Source organism: Aphelocoma coerulescens, chromosome 4 (genome assembly GCF_041296385.1).
Source record: "Aphelocoma coerulescens isolate FSJ_1873_10779 chromosome 4, UR_Acoe_1.0, whole genome shotgun sequence".
NCBI lineage: Eukaryota > Metazoa > Chordata > Aves > Passeriformes > Corvidae > Aphelocoma > Aphelocoma coerulescens.
Window position 1 is genome coordinate 15,725,494 of NC_091017.1, and position 24,172 is coordinate 15,749,665.

Sequence of the window (24,172 nt, forward strand, 5' to 3'; positions counted from 1 at the left end):
CCTCAGAAAAACCACCTGACCTCGGGCAGTGTCAGAAGAATGGCTCACAGTGCTGATGTGGAGACTGAACTGTCTTCCTGGCCTCTTTGCTTGCTTGAAAATAAGTGCTTCTGACATCCAGGTGTATTCTTTTATTTTTTTCTTTAAGTAGGAAGTTGAAATATCTAAGTAGAAGCAGGATCACAAAAGGTAATTCTGGCAGCACTTAAAAAATAAGACTATTTAATGGTTACTACCAGCTGATTAATCATTAACAAAATATCTGAAATAAGATGCCTCTGAGATATGTCTGGATACAAATTAGCTGCCAATAGACTTAAATGGACCATGGGTTGCTGCTTTATAATATAAATCTGTGACTGAGGTTAAGGTTATGTTTTGCTGTCAGCCAGCAAAATATTTGTTTTCAGAGGCCTTGGTGTTTTAAAAGTCAGAAATCATGCTCACAGCCAGAAAATGGATCTGTGTGTGTAAGAAGTAGTATTAGGTGGTCTGTATGGAGCAGTGTCATCTATGTGGTATTGGAAAGCAGTAATTTCCTTTTTTTTTCTTTTTTAATTGTTTTAAAAAATGAGACATCTGAAGCAGAATAGGGTGTGTGTGATAGTCTGTATGCACATGTTCATTTTTTACAGCATTAGTTTCTGGGGACATACCCTTTTAATGTGTCCCCAGATGAGCAGGAATGATCCTCACAGGTGATACCCTCTTAACATTGTTGGCTTTGTGTCTTGTTTTCCATGTAGGGTTCAACGTTGGCCGGAGTGCTGGTGGCAGATCGACGGTGCGGGAGATTAACCGGGATGCTTGTCACTTCCCAGGCTTCCCCGTCCTGCAGTCCCTTCTCCCAAAGCACACTAATGTGCCTGCACTCTATTTCCTCCTCATGGCCCTTTTCCTGCAGCAGCCAGTCACTGAACTGCCTGAAAACCTGCAGGTCAGTGCACCTGTCATCAGCAGCCAGTGTAATCAGGGTGCCAAGGTAGGGATTGTCCAGCAAGACGTGAATGCAATTCTGTCTGTCATGAAAGAAAATAATGGATTAACCAGGCCCTCCTTCCTCTCTGCAGCTGACTCACAGTCATGATGTGGTGTTTAGTGCTGAGCTCTCTGGGGTGGGAGTATGTAGAAGCCAGCCTGCTATGGCTTAGCTGTCACTGGTGTTACTCTGGTCCATTTTGGGGTCAAATGAGAAGCAGATCCCTAGTTCAAGTTGACATGCTATGGGCATTGAAGGGAATATAATCTTTTGCTTGCTTTCTTTGGTTGTGAGGTGGGATTTTGTGGTTTTTTGGTTTAAGGAGCGGGCAGTTTCTGTGTTAAAGAGTTCACAGGTTACAGGCAAAACAAGGTTGCCTTTATGTCAGAAAGTCTCTGTGGTTTTGTAGGGAGACAACTCAGTTGTTGCTGAAAAATGTTGGTTGTTCTTATTCTGAGCAGGTTATTTCAGGCTTTTTTGAAGTAAGTGAGTAGTTATATGACCTACAACAGTCCTAGGAAACCCCAGGGTAGTGCTTTACGAGGAAAAGCCACACACACTCCAGATAGACAAGGTGGCTATTTAGAATGTGTGCAGTGCTAATATTTATCAGTGGAAACTGGAAAGTAAAAATTTCAAACCAGAAGGTATTCTGCCTGCCTGCTTTCTCAAGAGGAATATTTGACAGCACATTCAGCACTGTGCTACCATCCTGTAGAGGCATGAAACTCACTCCTTTGCCTACAGCATTGAAGTACGACACTGTTCAAACTGAAACTAAATTTGACTACTTAGTAGCACTCTCAATACTAGAAGTGGACACTTGGTCCCTTTTTATTTTTAATTGATTAATTATGTAGACTTGCTGGAAAATACAACTTGATTTGTTTGTTTTGTTCATATCTATTTTTTTTCTGTGGGATACTGTATGGGTTTTACTGCTAGATGTTAATCAATTTAAGTTGATTGTGCAGGACCTGCACTGATAAATCTTTTGTTTCAAAACACTTACATACTTTGTAACTATGAGAAGTAAGTAAGTGAGAAGGTGAGAGTTGCAGCTGCAGCAGCTCACAGTTGAAAGAAAGTTTCTTCAGTGACAGATGACCATCATAGGAAGTTTGGTGATAAAGTTTGGTGGATGTAAAACAACTAATTTTTTGTATACTGCCACATGAGTGTATTGTATCTGTAATAAAAAGCAGTATACAATTACATAGGAGAAGGGGATTATTTCATGTCATCTTTTTTTCTCTTTCACCCCTTACAGTTTGATTTAGACTCCATTTGGACGTTCATATTTGGAGTTCCTGCCTCCTGTGGCACTGTTACCTCCTCAATACACAGTGTTTGCACAGAAGCTGCCTTCTTGTTACTGGGAATGCTGCGGAGCATGCTGAATTCTGTAAGCATAAAACATTTTGCTTGTATTTGAGTATACTGAGTTGTTCAAGTTTTCCACATGGTCAAAAGCCAAATTAGAAAGGTTGAGGTTTTGTTAGTGTTACGACAAAATTTGCTGTGAGTTAGGCTCATAATACTTGGGTGAAAACTGTCATTTTCCTGAGTTTTTCTGTTACTTTTTGCCAGTATCTGTAGAAATACTAATAGCCAAAAAATTAACGCTGCTTTTTCACAAAAAGACTGGGGTTTCTGTTTAACTGCAGTTAAAACAAATGAGGAAAGCAGAAGGATACAATGTCCTTGGCAGAGCTAATTGAGTTTCTTTCGTGATTAACATTGTAGGGGAATGTTTGAGACTCTGTATCCCATCTGCTCAGAGCTATGCGAGTTGCAGATTTTGTGCATGAACCTTCCCCTTGCAGAGAAGTCCCCTGACTATGAATAGCCCCATGCCAGAGGAAATTAATTTACTGCCAGAGAAATGTGTCATCTTCTCATCTTTGAGTCTAATGTCAAGAGTAGGGAAAGTTGATTTCTCAGTGGGAAAATTTTATATTTCCTTGAAGCTGGAATGTGTTATCTGCTGAAAATTGCCTCCTGAAGTGCTTGAAAAGCAGTGCCTGTTTGGTTGTCACCTGTTGACTCATCATGTGTATGTGATATGCTCTACTGCTTGCATGTTGTCACATGTTCTGTCTCTCTGCTGGTGACCCATCATGGTGCTTGGTCCTCACCTGTTTGGATACACTTGAAACATGCTTAGAGACATGTGCTGTGTCTTGTGTGCTGTCACCAGCTGTGCGTTCAGGTTTTGGGTTGGCTTTAGTCTGGCCATGTTTGCCAGTATTTCTGAGTCAGTCATTACGTGTTAGGTCACACATTTTAGCTTATGGTCCATGATGGGCTGTAAAATGTGGTCAGTCTCCTGTTTGAGAAGTGCATGAAAGCATGCTCTTCCTCTCTGAACTAAGTATTCTTCGATTGGTGCTATCTGTGATAATCTGGTGTTTGTTTCTCATCCCAGCCCTGGCAGTCTGAGGAAGAAGGCTCTTGGCTTCGGGAATATCCAGTCACCCTGATGCAATTCTTTCGGTATTTGTATCACAATGTACCAGACCTCATTTCCTTGTGGATGAGTCCAGAGTTCCTGTGTGCGCTGGCAGCAACAGTGTTTCCTTTCAACATCCGACCTTACTCTGAGATGGTAGGAAATCCAACTCTTTGCCTGTTTTATTTTTCACCTGAGTGTTACTTTTGAGGATTTATCAATTACCAGTCATACCGAGATAAAACTTTACTCACCTTCCACAAGAGGTCATCATCAAAGCTGGGCTGGAAGTTTTGTACTTGGGTTGTGGAACTGAGAGAAGAGTGTGTTAAACTGCAGGGCAGTTGTTGTGCAGTGACATCTGAAAAAGCATTTTAGGGGCAACAGACAGTTTGCTTGTTTTCTAGTGGACTGTTATTTTCAATCGTATGAAAAATGATTTACAAAAGCAAAAGAAACTGAGTCAGCCCTTTGCTCTGGAGGATGTGATGAAACCTAAAACTTCTTTTTCCTCACACTTCCCATTTCTGCTTTTGTGGTTTAACCACAAAACAGAGTTCTTGTATTTCCTGAAACTACTGAGCTCAAGCCAGGAGAGGGTGTGAATTCTATTTTGTGTGCACTGCTGCCTGAAATTTCTTTGAACTTAGTATCATTTGCAAATGATACTATTTCTAGAATATGAATGGAAAGGAAAAAAAACAGGTATTGTTAGACAACATCTAAAAATAATTTTATTAAGAACATGGAAGGATCATTAGTCTGGAGGCTGCCAAGTGCTAAAACTATGGAGAGTATGATAAAAAACTTCAGGAAATAATAGCTGGTGGCGTGCTATCAGTTTTTTGTCAGTAAAAATGGGAGATCAGTTTTTAACAGTGCCTGCTGATGAGTCTCTCATAAAGATAGGGGTTTTTTGGGTTTATGTTAAACTTGAAGTAGATTCTAGGAGCATGCTCTCTCAAAAAAAGTGCCACTTACAAACTGGTGATGCTGATTTGGCATTCACCTGTACAGAGTTTTTAGAGGAACCTTATGTCTCTGAGCAGGCTTTAACTACTAGATCCCTTGAAATTCTGTGTAGCTGTCTGGCAGCTTGAGCTCTTCGCTGTTTGAGGGTGCTCTTCACTCCAAATTGGTTTACTCCTCCAATGTTTCTGTCTACCCGAATGTGTAGCACTAATCAGTGCCTGGTGAAATAGCTGAATAACAGCCAGATTTCTGCAACAAAACATTATAATCTAAATTCAGTCTTGAGAGAAGATTCTCAGCTTTTTAAAAAAGGTCTTTCAGCTTTTCTGAGATCGCTATTAAAAATAGAAAGAGTACATATTTGGACTTCTCTTAATTTCTTGAGAACACTCTCCTGCTGAAGCAGACCAAATGTTCAAAACATTTGGTTACTTGACATGTAAGCTGGCGATGCAATAAGCCTGTTGAGGGAACTATATTGTCTCCTCTTTCATTTTAAAGAAGGGAGTTGCATAAAAAGAGTCAGTCTTCTGGATTTGACAGCTTTCACTGCTGTTTGTGCTTTTGTTACAGTCCTCTTTAAGAGCTAGCCTTTCAAAGGTTTCTGTTCATCAGAAATGGGAAAGCTGTGGAGACCCCTTTTTTTTTTCTTCTTCTTCTTTTAGAGATTTTTGGGAAACCGGCTTACCCATAACTGCACTCTGATGAAGGTATTGTATTAAAAGAAAAAAAAAAGGCTCAGTTCCTTTTTTGTTTTATGTTATGTAAGCTTGATGGCCTTTTTTAGTTGGCTTCTGTCTTGATTTTATTTTAACTGCTTTAGTTAATAACTTTCTCAAAATTTTTTTTCCTTTTTTTTTTTTTTTTTTGCAATAAGAACGTTTATTTTTGCAAAGTATCTAGAAATTGCCCAAGTACTTCTGTTGGTCAGTGAACATGAAATGTAACTCATGCCAGTCTTCACTGATCATTGTTTACCTTGGGAATCCAAAGCTGGATGTTTCCATATTGGGGAACTGATCCTGAACATCATAATCTTTTAAAAAGGCTTCTTAAGAAGCAAAATGTGAAGTGAAATACCCTTAGAAAGACAAGCAAAGAGTAAAGAAGTGAAGAAACTGCCATTAATTTGCTGGTCTCTACAGTTTTAACATGCTGATTTTTACAGGTCACTGATCTCGATGATGAAGCTGGGTCCCCAGCTGAAGAGTTTAAAGCCTTTGCAGCTGATTCTGGAATGAACAGGAGCCAGTCAGAATACTGCAATGTGGGCACCAAGACCTACCTGACCAACCACCCAGCCAAGAAGTTTGTGTTTGACTTCATGCGTGTAATGATCATTGATAACCTATGTCTCACACCAGCCAGCAAACAGACTCCACTGGTAGACCTTCTGCTAGAGGTAGAGTTTCTTTGGCATTTGTGTTTTGATTTGTTTTTGTTATTTGAGCTTAATTGTGACACCTTATTCCCTAAAATGTTTTCCTCTATTTACCTTTGAAAGTTAGGCTAGTGATAACCTGACATTCAGGGGAATTGTCATGAAATAAGACCGGAAAAATAAACACTAGTGTTTATTAAACAGTGGTTTGTTCACCTTTCTTTAATGGCTTGGAAAACCAGCATGTGAAGTTAGATCTTTTGTCAAGTTTTATTTTTGTGGAGTATGATTCAGTTGTTAAACACCTTTCTGACTGTGACATCTGTGTTGACTTTGTTGAAAATACAAAACCCCTGCAGAAATATTAAGATTTCTTTTCTGTTCATATTAGATAAAAATATTATTAGATAAAAATTATGCCATAGATGGTGCTAATTAGATAAAAAGACATATGGGGGTGCTATAAAACCTCACAAAATATCTGAATTATCTTACTGTAAATTAACTTCTGAAGTTCATAAGACTTGAAGAAAACATTGTCCTGTTAACGGTGAGGCAGGGAGGTGAGGAGTTCAGTTACCCTTTAGCTGCCTACACCTTCAGACAGTACATTTTGAAATGTTTGCTTCATATCACTTCTCATTCTCCTTGACCTACCTGTTAGTTATCTGATCTTATGTGTTGCTGGGTCTCCCTGATTTTTTTTGAAAGCTGCAGGAATTTTGGACCATGCTTGTATATTTCTTAACAAATTTCCTGGGGCAGTTGGACACCTCTCTGCAGTCACAAGGCAAAAAAAATGAATTGTCAGAAGATGTCAGTTATCCACAGACACCAGAAAGCATATTTGAGACCATGTTCAGGTGGCTGCAGTTCTTTACAGCTCTTTTAGCTTGTTATCACTTGTCAGTGTTACTGGCCCCTTATCATAAGTAGGATTGGGTAGGTACACACTGCTAAACTTACTGTTATTTCTCTTTCTACAACTTAAACATTTGATCTGTCCCATTTACTCACTGTTTACTGAAGGAGGTGACTGTGTCAACTGAGGAGATCACAGGTTAACCATATGCTTATAGTGAAGAGTTTCTGCACCTGTTCAGAATGTGTTCTTTTCCAGTTCCTATTATGTCAGAAAATAAATTCCCTGGATTTAAACAGGTATAATGCCTTCTCTGCAAGACTGCATGCAGCCAATGTATGCTCTGTGTGCACACTTAAATTTTTTGATAAAGCCAAAACTTTTTGCTTGAGACAGAAGGCTAAGAGAAAAAAAAAAGTAGCTCACAGGAGCTGAGAAAAGAGAAAATCACCTTAAATACCCTCCCTGTCTCTCTTTTTTCCTCAGAGATATTAATTATCTTAACATCTTTCTTCAGGCTTCCCCTGAAAGATCAACACGAACACAGCAGAAGGAGTTTCAGACATATGTTTTGGATGGAGTGATGGACCACCTACTTGCAGCTGATGTTTTATTGGGTAATATAGCAAAGTTTAATTATCAGTCTATTGATTTGGACACAAGGTTTTGGTTCTGTGACTGTTTCTTTTTTGGTGTTCTGTTTTGTTGCAACTTGGTTGTCTTAATTTTGCTCCCCTGCCATTTGCTGTCCTTCGATGTGTAAATGATGTTGCTATGCTTGCATATTTCCTCCCTACCTGGATTGTGCTAAAGCTGTAAAATAGGTTATTCACAAAAACTACATGGCATAGAGAGTCCAGTCACATTTCATAGTGGGCTGTTGGCTTCCCAGGAGCTCTTGGTCAGCTCTGCCTCCCTCCCAGCTGTCATGAGAGGCTGTATGCATTTCTGTTCAAAAATGCTTTTAAGGCTCCCCATTTCTTGCAGCAATAGTAAACAGCAGTAATATGTCTTCCTCTGGGTACAGTGCATTAATAAATCCAGAATCATGTTTTTAAAATCCAGAATTGTCCTTTTTAAAAAAAAAAAAAAAATCCAGAACCATGGTTGCTTACCATCAAAGGGAAAGTGTTTTTGTAGGGGAAACCATGAGGTTTTAGCTTTCATTGACTGAATCTCTTTCTCTTTTGTGGAAGTCTAGAAAGCGTAAACTAATGTGAATGTATTTATGCAGATGGGGTTTTTTGATAAATGTAGAAGACTTAGGGGTTTTTTGTTACCCAGGTGAAGATGCATCTCTGCCTATAACAAGTGGAGGAAGCTACCAAGTGCTGGTGAACAATGTGTTTTATTTTACACAGCGTGTGGTAGATAAGCTTTGGCAGGGCATGTTCAACAAAGAATCCAAGCTTCTTGTGGACTTCATAATCCAGCTCATTGCACAGGTAACAGTTTATATACTTGTTCTATTACCCTGCCTGAAAAACCTTTTTTGCAGTTTATGTTGAAGTGCATAGAGTGATGTCACTAAACAACCTGCTAGTGATACATGTTTGGATCAGCACAGAAGCATGCTTCTCTTTCTCAGGCCTACTCTCTTTATTGAGCTTTCTTAGCACATTTTCTGTGAAGAGCAATTGAGTAAAAACTGCTCTCAGATAACATTATTTTTTAGAAATTCCCCCAAATAAACAATGAAACATGCCTCACATGAATTTTGAGAATCTCCTTAAATCTACCTTGACATTTTGGGAAGCTTCCTCACGCACTTCTGTTGGAGATTGTTAGAAGACTTGCTGTTAGAAATCAGCAGCATCTTTATAGATGTTAAAATTCCAAGTGTATCATCATTAATATCATTTCAGTCCTTGAAATTCATGGAATTGACACTTAAGTAAAATGCAGATTTTGAAAAATGAGCATGGGTCAATTAAAGGGAAGATTGTGTGCCAGTAAAATTATTTTCTGCCACTTCTTGATCATGTATTTTTTACTTCCCATCAGTCAAAAAGAAGATCTCAGGGACTCTCTCTGGATGCCATTTATCACTGCCTGAACAGAACCATCCTGTATCAGTTCTCAAGAGCGCACAAAACTGTTCCTCAGCAAGTGGCTCTTCTTGATTCCCTAAGGGTCCTTACTGTGAACAGGAACTTAATTTTGGGACCTGGAAATCATGATCAAGAGTTCATCAGCTGCCTAGCTCACTGCTTGATTAATCTGCACATGGGAAGGTAAATATCTCAGGCAGAGGTTCATTCCAGAACCAGGGCTGGGAAGTACTAAAATGACTTCTTCTTTTACTCACCTTACAAATAAGTGAGCAAGTTTTGGAGCACTGTTCATAGTTTTCCAGCCACTGAGTTGCAAGCAAGCTTAAGAGATTAATTTTGAGACAAGATTAGGTTTGAAGATCCTGGGAATAGACAACATTTTTACCTCCTTTTGCAGACGTATTTTGAATACTGACATATGTGTTTATCCAACTATTTTGTTGTTGTCCTTTTATAAATTGAAATGTTTTAAAGATAGAAGGAAACACTGGTGCTAGGCAATTAATAGTCAGAGGGTCCTGTCACTGGATTTATTATCTGTTGAATCACTTCATACAAGTTCAATATCCTGGTATTTCTTCTGTATAGCATTAAGTCCAGTCATGCGTTAAATCAGGTGTCCATGACAAATGCTGTAGACACCCACTTTCCTGCATTGCTGCAAATGCCAGCCTGGCATTTTCATTTGTTCTCTCCAAGAAGATGCACAACTTGTGTTTCATCCAAAAACACTTAGCAACAGTCATCAAACTCCAATGTTCTCCATTTCTGGCCTCATCTGTTTTGTGTTTCTTCAAGTATCTTCCTCTAGTGACACCAATGTCCATGGTTCATAAACCTTCAGCTCTGCTTGTGACCACAGATTGTCAGAACTCAAATGGACAGAAGATAAGATGCTTAGTAGTGTGTATTAATCTTTGTGAATCTGATACAGGGAATCAAATGCTTTAGCTTGGCTTAGGTTTTTGTGTCTTTTTATTCTGATGGTTGTTAATCCATTGTGTGTTTGTAGCAATGTTGATGGGTTTGGATTGGAAGCAGAAGCCAGGATGACAACTTGGCACATTATGATCCCCTCTGATATAGAACCAGATGGAGTCTACAATCAAGATGTCAGCGAAGGTAATCTGAGAATGACAAAGCCACAGATGTCTTATAATGGCACTTCTGTATTGTCATCACTAATCTTTTATCCCAGTGACTTGGGGCAGGGAGTTGTGGTATGTGTGTGTTACCCAGTTACTCTCCAGAGGGGAGTTGGGGTTGTGTGTGTATAAAAATACATAAAAAATAGATTAAAAAACACTTGGAAATACCAAGCTAGACACATTGATGATAAATTACTGTTTTGTTAAAATAGTAAGAGCTTTTCATTGTTTTCTGGACATGCTCCAGAATTAGAAATACTGTTTTGTATGCACTGTTTTAAATGCAATAGAAGCAATTCATTTTAAGGTAAGAAATATTTGGTATAAACAATACAATTATTATTTTTGTGGCATCCTTACCATCTTTCACTCAAAGGAAATTTATGAACTAGCTGTGGAAGAAAGTATTCAGTGATTTTGTATTTTTTCTTATATGTGTGTATTTAATATTTATGCAGGTACTTAGGCACACTTTATATGTAAAAATGGTAAAGTATAATGTATGTGGAAAATTATATTTGTATTTATAGACACAGACTCCTATAAGGTTTTTTCAATCTCACTTTGTTAATAGATGGGTGTGGGAGATGAGTCACAACTCATCAGAGCCACTGTTTCAAATTCAAAGAGAAAAAAAATTGCCAAAATTAATTGTTAGATGCTTTCTGATAATTTATTGATGGCAAAAAAAAGCACTCTGGCCAAAGGCATTTCATATGTCATGCAAGGGGGAAGAAACTACAGTGTAATCACAGAAATTCTTCATTTCACTACTGTGAAAATACCAATTCTACGAGCACTGTAGAGAGCTTGCTGTTTGTGATCTTGTACTTATGCAGGTCGCCAGCTTCTTTTAAAAGCCATAAACAGAGTGTGGACAGAGCTGATCCACAGTAAAAAACAGGTTTTGGAAGAAGTTTTCAAAGTGACGCTGCCTGTCAATGATCGCGGCCAAGTGGATATAACTCTTGCCAGGCCTTTCATTGAGGAAGCAAGTTTAAAGTGTTGGCAAAATCATTTGGGTAAGTCCTGACTGAGGATTTGTCTGTCCTGAAGGGTGGATTTCCTCAGAACGAACAATATGCACTGGATGTTTTAATATAGGCTTTTCTGTAGCTGTAAATACTCTATAAACTGGCACTGTGTAACATAGAATCCTTCAGAAGGTGGACCATATATAGGATATTCTTGCACTCCAGTGTTTGTGAGCCAGCAAAGAGCTTATTGTAGATTACAGTGGTGGAGGCATTGAGCTCCTCGCCATGAACCCTTGGATTGGGGTGACCTCTGCTACTGTTCCCGGGACTGGGAATAGGCAGATAGGGGGGACCCTCTTGAGCGTGTCTGGGCACAGCCTGCAAGCTCTTGGTCTGGTGAAGAGATTGGAAATGGGTGGCTGAGCAGTCCTTCTAGCAGCAGTGATGCTGTGACTAATTCTTGGCTGGGAAATCTGTTCAGCAAAGGAAACAGTTTTGCAGGAAAAGGACCTGGGAATTCTGGTGGACAACAAGTTAAGCACAAGTTAGCTCTGCATCCATGTAATGAAGATCAGCTGATGCTCAGCTGAATTAGCAAGAGTTTAGACTGCAGAAATTAAGCTTCCATAGATGTGACTCATTTGATGACTTCACAGTTCAAAAGTAATTGAGGTTAACCTGGGTGTACAGAAAACATATTTGGAAACCTGGAATACTTGTTTTTGCAGTCTCTTTATTTCTAGATGTGCTTTGTTCTTGGCTGATATTTGCTCAGGTTCCAGTATCTCCCTGATGGTCACTATATTTGCAGAAATGGTTTGAGTAGAGCTACACCTCTTTGAAGCAACAAAAAGGGTTATTCTATTTTAAAAACCAAGTATAATGGGAGGGGAAAGGGGAAAAAAAAAAAGCCTAATTGCTCCCAACACTTTGTTTTTCAGCTCATGAGAAAAAATGCATCAGTAGAGGAGAGGCTTTGGTTCCAACCACACAGTCCAAGCTTTCACGAGTCAGCAGTGGATTTGGCCTCTCTAAACTGACTGGTTCCAGGAGAAACCGCAAGGAGAGTGGGCTGAGTAAACACAACCTCTCTACACAGGTGATTTCTGTCGAGTAATAACAGGCAGTCTAAAATCCAGCAATGTATGTTCAGGGTTTGTGGTCAATATCCCAAAGTGGGGAATCTTGCGGACTGTGAAGTACTATCTGGTGCTTGGTTTTCTTTCCCTTTTTTGACTATCCAGACTGGTCATCTTGCCTCTGTGTGTCCTAATTTAGTAGGTCATTCTGCATATCTGTAACATTAAGCCAAGAGTTAACCCTTCATAACTGCTCAGCTGCTTCTGGTTCATGACTGTGGTAGTCTAGGTCTCATGATCAGTTTGCAATACTGCACTGAAATGCAAGCTGTGATAGAGATACTGATCCTTTTTTCCATCCTGCCCTCAAGACAGAAAGAGGGGTTTGAAAGTTCTGTGGAAAAATATGTTGCTAGTTCTCTTTCTGAGCTGAAAACTAGCCAGCAGCTTTGATAAAATAATGAATTCTCAGTGCTCTCAGTCCTTTTCCTGGTGAGCAGGCATAGTCTGAAAAGGAAAGGGAAGAACCTCACAAACTGAGCTGACAGGAACTGCTCCTGGTTGTATCAGTAGAGGAAGCAATAAGTGATAACAGAAATACTGTGGGACTAAGTGAGGACAGATGGATGTCTTGAGGATTTCCAGCAAGCTAGGCAGCATCCACAAAATATTACTCAAAAGGAAAAAGAGAAAAGTAGTATTTGTAAATGCCAGTCTTTGGCTGTTTGGGAATGCTCTGAACAGTTAGTAATATGTTTTGAATATTTTCCAAACGTTTGCTGGTTTTTTTTTTAAAGGATATTGCTGTACAGTAATTTATCACCTTAAAAAAAACCTTGAGAAAACACCAAACAAAACAAAAACTTAAACGGTGTTGTGTGCAGTAATTGGAAATTCATCAACCAAGTATTTTTTTTTAAGAAAGTATTCGTTGTGAAGAAGTTTAGCAGGTGATGTATTCATTGGATTTTCATTCAAACTCTTGTTTGTAAAGTGTCATTGTCTGTTGTCTTGTTTTTGTCTTAGGAAATTTCCCAGTGGATGTTTACTCACATTGCAGTGGTTCGGGACCTGGTTGATATGCAGTATAAAGAATACCAGGAGGTATGGATGGCTTGCAGGATTAATTACCTGATACTGATACTGATACTTTGGCCTGTTAGGTTATACCAATGCCATTTCTCAGTATGAGGCTGGTGAAATACTGAGTTCTCATAGGTGAAATGCTTGAATGTTTACTTACAGTTGTTATCTTTAAGGGGTTTTTAGATGCAATCAAATAAACCAATGAGTAAACTCATTTTGATCTCGTTGTAGATGAAAACTCTTGTAGCAATATCACATGTTAAATTGGAATTTTTTTCAAGAAGCTTTAATTCCTTAGAAATCTAAAAGCAAAGCAGGGAACAAAAAGAAAGAGATTGCAAATACACTGTCTTTCTAAAGCATTGTAGAAAAAGTAAAAGGAAATGTGGAGAAGCATTGTGTCCAAATACTACTTTCATAGTAACACAAAGAAAATTTTATGGTATCATGCAGTGATAGAAAGTGGCTGGTCTGTGCCTTCCAGAATGAAATCGTTCCACCTTGTGGTGTTTTCTAAATGTTCCCAAAGACATTTGGTTCGAACTGGTTGCTGAGCTGTGTGTTGTAAATCTTAAATAACTTCTGAAAGAAACAAGACATTCAAAGCAATTTGTTTAAAAAAAATGAACAAACCACCAAACTTTGTTTCATTGAACTTCTCTCTCCTGTGCAAATATGGACAGGAAGGCCTCCAAAACAATTTTTGGTTTCATTCTTAAAATCCTTTTTCAAATGCAGTGCATTGACAAATGTCTTTGTGTTCAGCGTCAGCAGAACGCATTGAAATACGTGACAGAGGAGTGGTCTCAAATCGAGTACGAGTTACTGCGAGAGCGAGGGCTCTGGGGCCCCCCCATCGGCTCCCACCTGGACAAGTGGATGCTGGAGATGACCGAGGGTCCCTGCAGAATGAGGAAGAAGATGGTGCGGAATGACATGTTTTATACTCAGTACCCCTACATGCCTGAGGCTGAGCAGGAAACAAACTTGCTGGTAAGTATTCAGGAGTTTGGGATGGGTGATTATATGCCCTGTTGCAAAATCCATTTTCTTTTTGATAGTTTTTTCTTAAGAAATGTATTTTACTCTGTTGGTATGACCTGGTACTCTTGTCTGTATGTGCTAAATGATTGGTAAAGTCCAGTTGTTTCTGATGGGATGTTTAGGGAAGGGACTGAATCACTTGGCTCAAACCAAGCAAACTTGAAGAGATTGCAACATAAGGTGAGGTGTGCTGAGTGATCCTGGCAGCAAACAGCAGAGGCATCTTCACAAGCCTCCAGAGGCTGAAAGTACCATAACTATGTGAAGTTTCAGTCTGGCTTCTTCTTAATCTAGATAATGTGGAAAACAGTGATCTAAGAAAAAAAGAAAAAAGACTACTGGCCTTGGTTTGGGTGCACTTGTGAAATGTACTTTCATCAATCCATGAAGATGAAGGTGGGCTGTGTAGCAGAGATGTGTGTGGCCTTTGAAAGCTTAGCAATTAGTTCCTGTTAATTTTGGAGCACTGTTTTTAGGAAATGAAGCAATCTTAATTGTGTCTTTTTAGGCATGCGTGTATGCATGCAGGATTTTTTTCCCTCAAATTAAGCCTGAGTGTCAAAGTACTTTTAAAAAGCAGAGAAAACATAGCAGTCTGTTAGTTTTAAACCATTAGATATTTTTGCCTGCTTGTGGTCTGACACAAGCAGCTGTAGTGACAATCTAATTCGCATGAAGTAGAGAACATACCATCATACGTTCTTCTCAAAAGTGTTCTTTCTCTGATGCTTATGTAATTGATGCCCTGTTTCCAGTCTGACTTCTCAAGCAGACTTCCTGAGACACCTGATGATACCATTCCTCAAAAGGTAAAGAAATAAGTACACTGACCGAAAGAATGTAAAATAAATACAACTTTTCCTCCTCCTGCATGTTAGGCAGTCTTAACAAGGCTTCTACATTTGGCTTTCAATTTGCTCTTTCAGTAAATAATTCCAGGCCTAAGGGTTTTTTCAGTAATCACATTAGAAGATGTTACTGTGCTGTCCTCAACCTTCACCTAATAAAACTTTCTGTAGACCTTTCCTTCTTTGCTGCACACTAACAGTCTGTGTTGGGCTGTGCTACCACTGTTCTCACTGTGTGGAGTGTTGTGGCTTTGGGACCTGAACTAATGGTCAGTGGAACACGTTTAGTAATGGGCAACACAATCACTTGGACGCATTTACTGGGAAAGTGTTTCCTTCTAAGAGAGGATCTGGAAAGCGTTTTTTTCTCATTTTTGGCCATAATGGGCTATAAAAGGCTGACTTTTGTTAAAGCCCATATTAATTTTGTCTTCGCTGACTCTTCTCAGTTTTGCTGTTAACAAAATACACACATTTGCTTTAAAAATATGAATCCTGTCTTGAAAAGAACAGACATGCTTGGAAGTGGCTTCTCTGCAAGCATTTCAGTGTTATGCCCTTCTCTGTTAATTAGAGTCACAGTCTTGCCCATCACTAAGTACAGTGTGTAATGTGCATTCACTCATTTTGAATTACCTTCAACAATAAACTAATTCATATAAATGCAAGTAATTCTGTTATACAGAATACCTAATATAAATTGTTACCATTTTCCTTTCTTCACGTTAGCAGTGCTGTTAAGCCTTTCTCTCTGTAGGTTATACATAAGTTGTTTTAAGCATCATTTAAGTGTCATTTTTGTGCTGATAAGGAGTGAAGACTTAGTTAAATGTAAGTGAGAAAATTAAATTACAGTGCCTTGAATTTTTGATTTTTGGGGGCAGCCAATTTGACCTGAGTAATAAATTTCTGTGTTGCTGATCTTAGTATCTTTAACATCCCAAGTATCAACTTGTAATAAAGCTAGTTTGATTTCTGTTCTGAATGTTGCTTCCTTAATTAAGTGAGGAACATATGAATTAGCCTGTGATGGGGGCTGGGACAGACAAAGAGGAAGAAAACACCACACACACAAACCCAAACCAAAACAACAAACACTCAACAAAGCAAAACCCCCCGCACAAAAAAATGACCAAAACCACCACCCAAAGGTACAAACAATGCTCAAAGAATTGCTTCAGGTAAATGCATATTCTTATGCCAGTTTCCTGCCCATAAGCCATCAGAAACTTTACTAAAAAAAGAAACAACTGAACTAATGAAGAATTTTTGAGTGTTAAAGCTGATCCCTGGGTGCTTTTAGTTCATACCAGCTTCCACATAGCTGGATCTTCTTGAGGCAATTTTTTATTCACATCACTGCCTAACAAAGTCAGCTTGCTAACAAATAAGAGTTTAAAAGATGATAAAATGGCCTCTGAACAATCAGTCTTAAGCATCAGAATCCCAGCCTTTTATGACAGTTCATAACATGCTGGCTACACTTACTCCCCATGTTGTATCTATCAGCAGGCTTTTCTGCAACCCCTTTATTGCTTGAATGGCTCAATAGCTCCTTGCAAATTAGCCCACAGATCAGGTCTCCTGAAGAGTCTCTGCTCCTGTCTGTGTTGGTATATGAGCACACACAAAACACTTGATGGGCATGCACTGTGCTGCACACCCTGTTCCTGAAACACCTTCACTGAGGGACTGAGTGAGGAGTTGGCTGACCAAGCAATTTCTTCCATTATTCCCAAGAAACCTGCTCGCTACCGGAGAGCCATCAGTTATGACAGCAAGGAGTACTACATGCGTCTGGCTTCCGGCAACCCTGCGGTCTTCCAGGATGCCATAGAAGAGAGCACAGTGGGTGAAACAACCCAGCAGGAGCCAGAGCATGGGGAGGACACTATTGCTAGAGTCAAAGGTTAGATTGTTTGGTTTGTCATCTTCTCATGCATTTACATTAAGATAAACATGAATCCTGTAGGACTCTTGTTTTGCTCTCAGCATTCGGTCAGTAATTTGAAAGATTAGAGGTTTTGTGAAGTTAATTTTTTATGTCTCAGGGGTTTATTTATCGCTCTCTGTTCTTTTCCAGGCCTGGTGAAGCCTCCCCTGAAACGATCTCGCTCTGCTCCTGATGGAGGAGATGATGAGAACCAAGACCAGTCACAGGATCAAATTGTTGAGGGGAGTTCAATTGACGAAGAGGAGAAGACTGACAATACAACTTTGCTTCGACTTCTTGAAGAAGGAGAGAAGGTACTGTGTACTTCAAACACACTAAGAACTCAATGCATTGAAATTCCTTCATTATGTGTCACAAGTGTGAATAAATGTCCTATATACCTTCCTTGATCTGTATATTTCATCAACTTCTTCCTTAAAATGTGTTCTTTGTGTGCCTGACCCTAAAAATGCTGTACTAGAAACAGTTGTTTGTTTGTTTGTTTGTTTGTTTGTTTGTTTTGTTTTGTTTTTTTTCTTCTGCCTGCAAGGGAAAAATTCACCTGTCCTGAAATGAAGACTATGAGCTATCCCATGCTTGGTTTATTGTCCTGTCAACTTAATGATCAGGATAGAAAATCAACATTGAAAATATAAATGCTGAACTTGGCACACTGTTCCTAATTACTTGGTCTCTTCCTTAGAATGGGAGACCTTGATAAGTAGTATTTTATCACCAAGATCAGTGTTGAATTACCGTGCTGTGTATTTAGTATTTCAGACTTTGTCCATCTTGAGTATACCAGTAAACAGTGTTGTGATCATGGTTGAGTAGGCTACAAGTTCTAAAACATGTTCAGGCATCATAGTGCAAGTGGATAAACTGGTAAATAGATACATTTATATTATACCAATGAAGCTTTATCCAACCTCCTCCCCAGCTGCTAGTCACTGGCGTTAGGTCCTACTAAAGGAGAGAATGACAGGATTTTTGCTGTATGTACAAATGATAAAGCAGTGTCTGGGACTTGTTCTAACAAGGCAGTGGTCTGAGCCTGTGCTCCTTAACCTGCTTTCTCTAAGCATCTGCTTTTCCTCACAGATCCAGCACATGTACCGCTGTGCTCGGGTTCAGGGCCTTGACACCAGCGAGGGGCTGCTTCTCTTTGGGAAAGAGCACTTCTATGTCATCGATGGGTTCACCATGACGGCCACCAGGGAGATACGGGACATCGAGACACTTCCTCCAAAGTGAGTACATTGATAGAGAGTTTCCTTGATCCCTAGAGGCTGAACAGGAAGTATTTAATGTGGTTTTTTGAGGAGTCAATTCCAAGGTAATGTAACACGCAGGAAGACCTCAGGTGCTGAGCAATTTGTAGTATGGTATGTTGTGAAAATCAGTTATTTCTGTAACTGGACTCTCACATGAATTAATAGGTTAATTCTTTTAATTTCTCTTTTTTTTAATCACTTCTCTCTTGCCTGTTTATATTCATTTACAGGATGCATGAGCCAATCATACCTAGGGGAGCAAGGCAAGGTCCAAGTCAACTTAAGAGAACTTGCAGCATTTTCGCATATGAAGATATCAAGGAAGTGCATAAACGGAGATACCTTTTGCAGGTAACTTGGACACCACATTTGGATAGGGGGAGGAAAACTTGGAGTATTTTGACAATGTCATTTTTGAAAATTAAAATCAATACATAACTGATGAGTATTTTGAAAGTGAAGCTATTGACTGTGTTGAAATTGAAACATTTAGGTTGGGCATCCTTGTTGGAATTTACCCTGGTTTAGTTTATTGGGTGTGTTAGTCAGTGTCAGTGGTCCAGAAATAAAATATTTGGCTGCACTAAGCAAAGTCTGGTTCACCTTAATTTGGTGCTGCATGTAGCATGATTAAACTGGTTTGTGCCTGGCCTTCAGAGGTGACTAAGTTAGTGTTGACATGGGTCTGTCCTCTTTGTTTTCAGCCAATTGCAATTGAAGTTTTCTCAGGAGATGGACGAAACTATCTTCTAGCTTTCCAGAAAGGAGTTAGAAACAAAGTTTATCAAAGGTACTGTGAAATAAGTTAGAACATTGAACATGAATGTTTGCAAATACCTGCGTGGAGGCTTTTTTAGTGCCTGCTAGTGCCTTACTGCTGCAGGAAAGAGCCACTAGAAGGCACTACATGCCTTCAGTGAGAATAGGTTCCTGTGATTTTGTTGGAGATGCGGAGCTGCTCAAAAGGAAGTCTGTAACTGTACTAGATGCATGCTGCTTCTCAGGAGATGACATCCCTAGGACAGAAACACTAATCATAATCTTTTAACTGCTGCTGCAGGTTTTTGGCTGTGGTGCCATCTCTGACTGACAGCTCGGAGTCAGTGTCTGGGCAGAGACCAAACACCAGCGTAGAGCAAGGGTAGGTGGTTCTGTTCCTCACAACTTCTGTAGCTCATCAGTTTTCAATAAATGATGCTTGCATTAATGTCAGGATTATCTAGAGAGTATCAGAATTAACATTATCAGTATACAGATACGTTCTGAAAGAAATTGGAGTGCTGAAGCCATCACATTTATCCAAATTGTTAAAAATATTTTGCACATCAGCCGCCACTTGCACTGAATTGCATAATTAATGTGCATCATTTTTACAGTGTGTGTTTAGAATTTTAAAAAAAAGTACAATTTAAAAAAAAAGTACTGCTAAAACAAAAAGGACCAGAGACATTTTTTCTAGTTGTTGAAATTTACAACTTTTAATCTTGAAATTTTGGGTTGTCTTGTGAAGATGTAACCCAGCTCTTACTGCAAAGTCAAAAAATGCACTTTCTTCTTCCCACTAGGTCTGGCTTGCTTAGCACTTTAGTGGGAGAAAAATCTGTTACTCAAAGATGGGAAGTAAGTATGACAATTTTGCAGTATTTTTTGTATTAAATTCCCCATTTTGTAGTGATACGTAAATAATCAATAACCGTAAGTTGCATCTTCTTATTCTAATGGGGAACATACTGTTACAGAAAGTGTATCTCAGCATTTAATTTGTGGTATTTCATGATACCATCAAATAGGAAATGGTTCTATTGTTGAAAATGCAGGGGGAGGGCTGTAGTAAAAGTAGAATGAGCATTGTAATATTGAAGTAAGTTTCTGTGTTTGGGGAAGCTCAACACTGAAAGTCTGGTAGGTTGACATTTGATTGTTGTAAAGTGAAAACTTTACTGTGCTTTTCTGTCTTCATTAAGAGAGGAGAAATCAGTAACTTCCAGTACCTGATGCACTTAAACACTCTGGCTGGCAGATCCTATAATGACCTCATGCAGTACCCTGTCTTTCCCTGGATCCTCGCAGACTATGACTCTGAGGTAAATAAAACATCTTGTCAGCAATCTTTTATAGGTTGGAGGTTCCTATTTTGTTCCTCCCACATCTCAGCAGGGAGGGTATTAGACAATCTTGGCTGCACTGATTTTACAGATGTTATTGGTCTGTGCACAGGTGAGGGCTGGGATACAGAAAGAGACATTTGCCCCTCTACCTTGCAGCAGTTCCTGTAAATGTCTGCATTAGCTTTAAACTGAGAATCCTGAAGTATGCTAAGCCCACAGAGAAAGCATCCTTGTCCAGAAGACTGTGGTAGGGGCTGCTATGAAATCTGGCCCCATAGTGAAAGAATTTGCTTTTGGAAAAGGTGAAACATCCTATTAATGCTTTTGGGGACAGCTATTGCCACCAACCAGACCATTACATAAAATATTTTTAAGGGTGCTTGTCAAGTATTCATGAAAAAACTGGGGGGAACTGGGGACAGGATGAGAGGAACAGAGCAAAAGTTATCCAAAACTCAGATGTGATTTAAAATAAAGCATACTGTATGCCTTGGATCAGACTGAAGGACTGTTTTAAGCATATTCAGCATTGCACCTACTGTGTGTGTAGAAAGCAGGGATAACAACCTTAGGAGGTAGGTGGTGTTAACTATGGTAATCAGCAGTGTTGAAAGGATTTGGTTTGTTTTTATACATTACTGCCTGTTTTATTTTTAAAGGAACTGGATCTTACAAATCCCAAAACATTCAGAAACCTGGCCAAGCCCATGGGAGCTCAAACAGAGGACAGGTTAGCCCAGTACAAGAAACGATACAAGGACTGGGAAGATCCCAATGGTAAGTAATAATCCATCCTTCAGAAAGAGCAGAGGAACATGTTCCTGTCATCATGGGAGAGACTCATGGATTTTTTTATAGTATGAGTAAAGAGCTCTGGCTAGAGATGTGCAGAACTCTGCCATGTTTTTTGGTGACTGTCCAACAAAGACTAAATTAGAACAAAGGGACACTGGCTTTCTTTCTGTGTTGTTTATTTTAAATCCATATGACAGCTTTGTTTATATGTAAAAACAAAGACAGAACAGTTGCACATTTAGATGAGTTTAACATTGTCTAAAGACTGGAATGGGCAGGCATGTGAAGCACACAACCAGCTGTGTCTACAAATACAGTTTGATCGCAGCTGCATGAAAATAAGTAGTACCAAGAATGCAAATGCTTCTGCATTAGCACTATCCGAGTTTTTTCATTTCTAATCTTAATGCGCCTTTTCTGGCTAAGGAAACAGCAGCTTTGTAGCTAAAAAGGCCTCAGAATGAGATGCAATTAAGTTACCTGTTCATGATTTTAGAGCTTCCTTATATATTGAAAATAAAACTTTTGTGTTTGGCAAGACAAGTTTTCTTGTGTGCTTTTATCAAAGACAGAGGCCTGTTTAACTACTGCAGTGCTGTTCTGTGTCAAACAACAGTAGGTGGCAAAGGCATTCATTTCTAGAAATGGATCAGTATTTTCCAAGTGTGCTTATGCAGACTTTTTGCCAGGATATTAAGAAAATAAAAGCTTTCAAAATCTGTAGGCAACAGTCCTGATACGTATTTCTGCCCAAGACTTTAAATCCACAGTTAAAAATAAGACCAAAAATTAAAAAAAATCTTTTCTTTAAATGTTTCTTCAGCAGAAATCATCATAGCTGCACTGCAACATTTCAATTAGTTAAAATAAAAATTGAGTAACCATTCAGGACTGCTCTGCAGAACCCTGTTGAATTAGGGCTACTGCACTACAGCCAAAACTCAAGTGACAGAACATAAAGCTTTCAGACTTCTGAGAATGAAAGTTAGAAATTCCAATTTTGAGTGTGTCTAAGGCCACAGAGTAATTAAAATACAGTGTTAATTTTTTTTCTGTTAGTACTGATTCTGTCACCTAACTACTTTATTTCTCCTATGTTTATGATTTTTAACCTGCAGGGGAGACCCCAGCTTATCATTATGGGACCCACTATTCCTCAGCCATGATTGTGGCTTCTTATCTTGTCCGGATGGAGCCTTTTACTCAGATTTTCTTACGGTTGCAGGTAAAAATTGCATCACCTCACTTTATGTTTCTTACCTGCTGTGTATTTCAGACACTGAGAAATATGATCAGTCAACTTTGTTTTCATCAAATATCATAGAATAAATACCTTTTGCATTGTTCTTATTGCTTGGCAGGTTTTTGATGTGTCTTTTTAAAAGATGTGATGGAATTCAACTTTTTTTTTTCCTTGTAGTTTGAACATTTTTCTAAATGTATGCAGAACAAAGTACAGCAGACAAAAACCAAAGCAAGCTTTATTGTGAAAAATACTTTGCTGTTTCTCTGAAAGAGACCAAACTTGAAATCAGACAGATTACTCTTTTCTTAAAATTCTGTATATCTGTATCTATGTTTTCTGTTATGTACCTTAAAATAATGCAGCTGATTAGATCCAGTGTGTTAGAGGAAGAAATGTGCTATGTTCTAGTGTCTTCATGAGGCAGAGGATGTTCTGATTTGCCTTCCTGGCAAAGCCTGCTGTGCTGAGGGATGCTGTGACACTGACCTGTGCTCCTCTCTCTGCCTGGCAGGGTGGTCACTTCGACCTGGCTGACCGCATGTTCCACAGCGTGCGCGAGGCCTGGTACTCGGCCTCCAAGCACAACATGGCAGACGTGAAGGAGCTCATCCCAGAGTTCTTCTACCTCCCCGAGTTCCTGCTCAATTCCAACAATTTTGACCTAGGTAGGCAATAACGGCTTGATAGCAGCACTGTGGGTGGGAGAACAGAGCCAGACAGACATGAGATATTTTCTCAAGCAGTGGGTGTTCATTTTAAGCAGTTAATACAAAGTGTCTTCTGTGAATTGCAGGACTAGTTCCTGAAAGGATTTTTGTTGGAGTGGTGTATTTTTTGTCAATTTTTGGTTTTTTACCAGTTCAAAAGGCACAGATAACCTTATTTTACTTGGAGTTTCTCTGCTTTGCATTTTTCTCCGTGTAACCTATTCCATGATGGTGTTTGCCATCTTTGATGCTTATTTGTTTAAGCTTTGCAAAATCTATTTTACAATCTTCACTTTTAGAACTTCATTTGAAAGTATTCCTAAAGGTTTTTGTAATTGTCACAGCTTTTGTGACAGTGATTATTCAACAGGAGTCATGTAGGAGACCTATTGTCTGTAGGAGATTCATGTTACTTATTATATGTCACTGTTAGTAGTGACACTAAGCTCTTACATTCTGAGCTCTGTGCTGTGAATCTAATAACAATAATAAAGATTAATCAAGTCATAGGTTTTATGACTTAGCACAACCTTACAAAAAAAGAACAGCAAAACCCAAAGAACACCCTACAAAACCTCTCCTAGGTGTATTTTACACAGAAGAATATGGGTATTACTGAAAAAATGTTGAGCTCTTGTCTGCTTATCTGTGTATCTGGTAATTTTGGACTGTAACCAGTGGAGTCTAGAAATTCTTCACTGAGCATTTGGAACAACAGTAGAAAAGGTTTTTTTAGGAACAATTGCCAAACACTGCGGTACTTTGGATTGCGATAATTTGTGGCAATCCTGCTCCCCTTCCTCCCAGGTGAAAAGAAAGGAAGATTTGAAGTCTGGTGATGAAAGCAATGTTTCTGTTGGAGCATTGCACTTATTTTTTGTGTGCTCCTGTAAACTGGGAAGTTTGTTGGTATTCCTCTGAGTTCACAGGAAGTGTGGAATTGTCTCTTGGCACCAAGTGACAGAACAAGAATATAACAGAGGAGTTTCACCAAATATATTTTTGGTAATCACAACATGCCACTATTTAATATTCAGAGTGAGAAAGGGGCTGTCCAGGACAGACGAATGTGCCCGGGCCATGGGCACACCAGGGGAATCACCAGTATCCTTGGGCATGGAGCTTGTGGGGGATACCAGTTAGCTCTGAAGTGAGTATTTGGCTGCATATCACAGGAGTACAGGCTATTCTCAGGAGTAAAACAACAATTTTCATTCTGTGATACCA

General features: G+C 39.2%; 1 protein-coding gene across 7 annotated transcripts in view; it reads left to right on the forward strand.

Annotated features, from left to right (window-relative positions):
* WDFY3 (WD repeat and FYVE domain containing 3) overlaps positions 1-24,172 on the forward strand; it is a 153,594-nt gene that overhangs the window by 115,330 nt on the left and 14,092 nt on the right. For 4 of the 7 annotated variants that reach the window (XM_069012812.1, XM_069012807.1, XM_069012811.1 and 1 more), the window contains 25 exons: positions 747-982; positions 2,250-2,384; positions 3,408-3,587; positions 5,069-5,113; positions 5,572-5,805; positions 7,164-7,263; positions 7,931-8,091; positions 8,651-8,880; positions 9,713-9,822; positions 10,688-10,870; positions 11,767-11,924; positions 12,931-13,008; positions 13,756-13,983; positions 14,790-14,843; positions 16,623-16,791; positions 16,966-17,129; positions 17,917-18,065; positions 18,320-18,440; positions 18,794-18,879; positions 19,150-19,230; positions 19,655-19,709; positions 20,054-20,173; positions 20,857-20,974; positions 22,111-22,217; positions 22,750-22,903. In XM_069012812.1, the coding sequence (XP_068868913.1) occupies positions 747-982; positions 2,250-2,384; positions 3,408-3,587; positions 5,069-5,113; positions 5,572-5,805; positions 7,164-7,263; positions 7,931-8,091; positions 8,651-8,880; positions 9,713-9,822; positions 10,688-10,870; positions 11,767-11,924; positions 12,931-13,008; positions 13,756-13,983; positions 14,790-14,843; positions 16,623-16,791; positions 16,966-17,129; positions 17,917-18,065; positions 18,320-18,440; positions 18,794-18,879; positions 19,150-19,230; positions 19,655-19,709; positions 20,054-20,173; positions 20,857-20,974; positions 22,111-22,217; positions 22,750-22,903 (3,456 nt within the window). The remainder of the gene's footprint in view (positions 1-746; positions 983-2,249; positions 2,385-3,407; positions 3,588-5,068; positions 5,114-5,571; positions 5,806-7,163; positions 7,264-7,930; positions 8,092-8,650; positions 8,881-9,712; positions 9,823-10,687; positions 10,871-11,766; positions 11,925-12,930; positions 13,009-13,755; positions 13,984-14,789; positions 14,844-16,622; positions 16,792-16,965; positions 17,130-17,916; positions 18,066-18,319; positions 18,441-18,793; positions 18,880-19,149; positions 19,231-19,654; positions 19,710-20,053; positions 20,174-20,856; positions 20,975-22,110; positions 22,218-22,749; positions 22,904-24,172) is intronic. The other 3 variants (XM_069012814.1, XM_069012809.1, XM_069012810.1) reach the window with 2 other exon arrangements.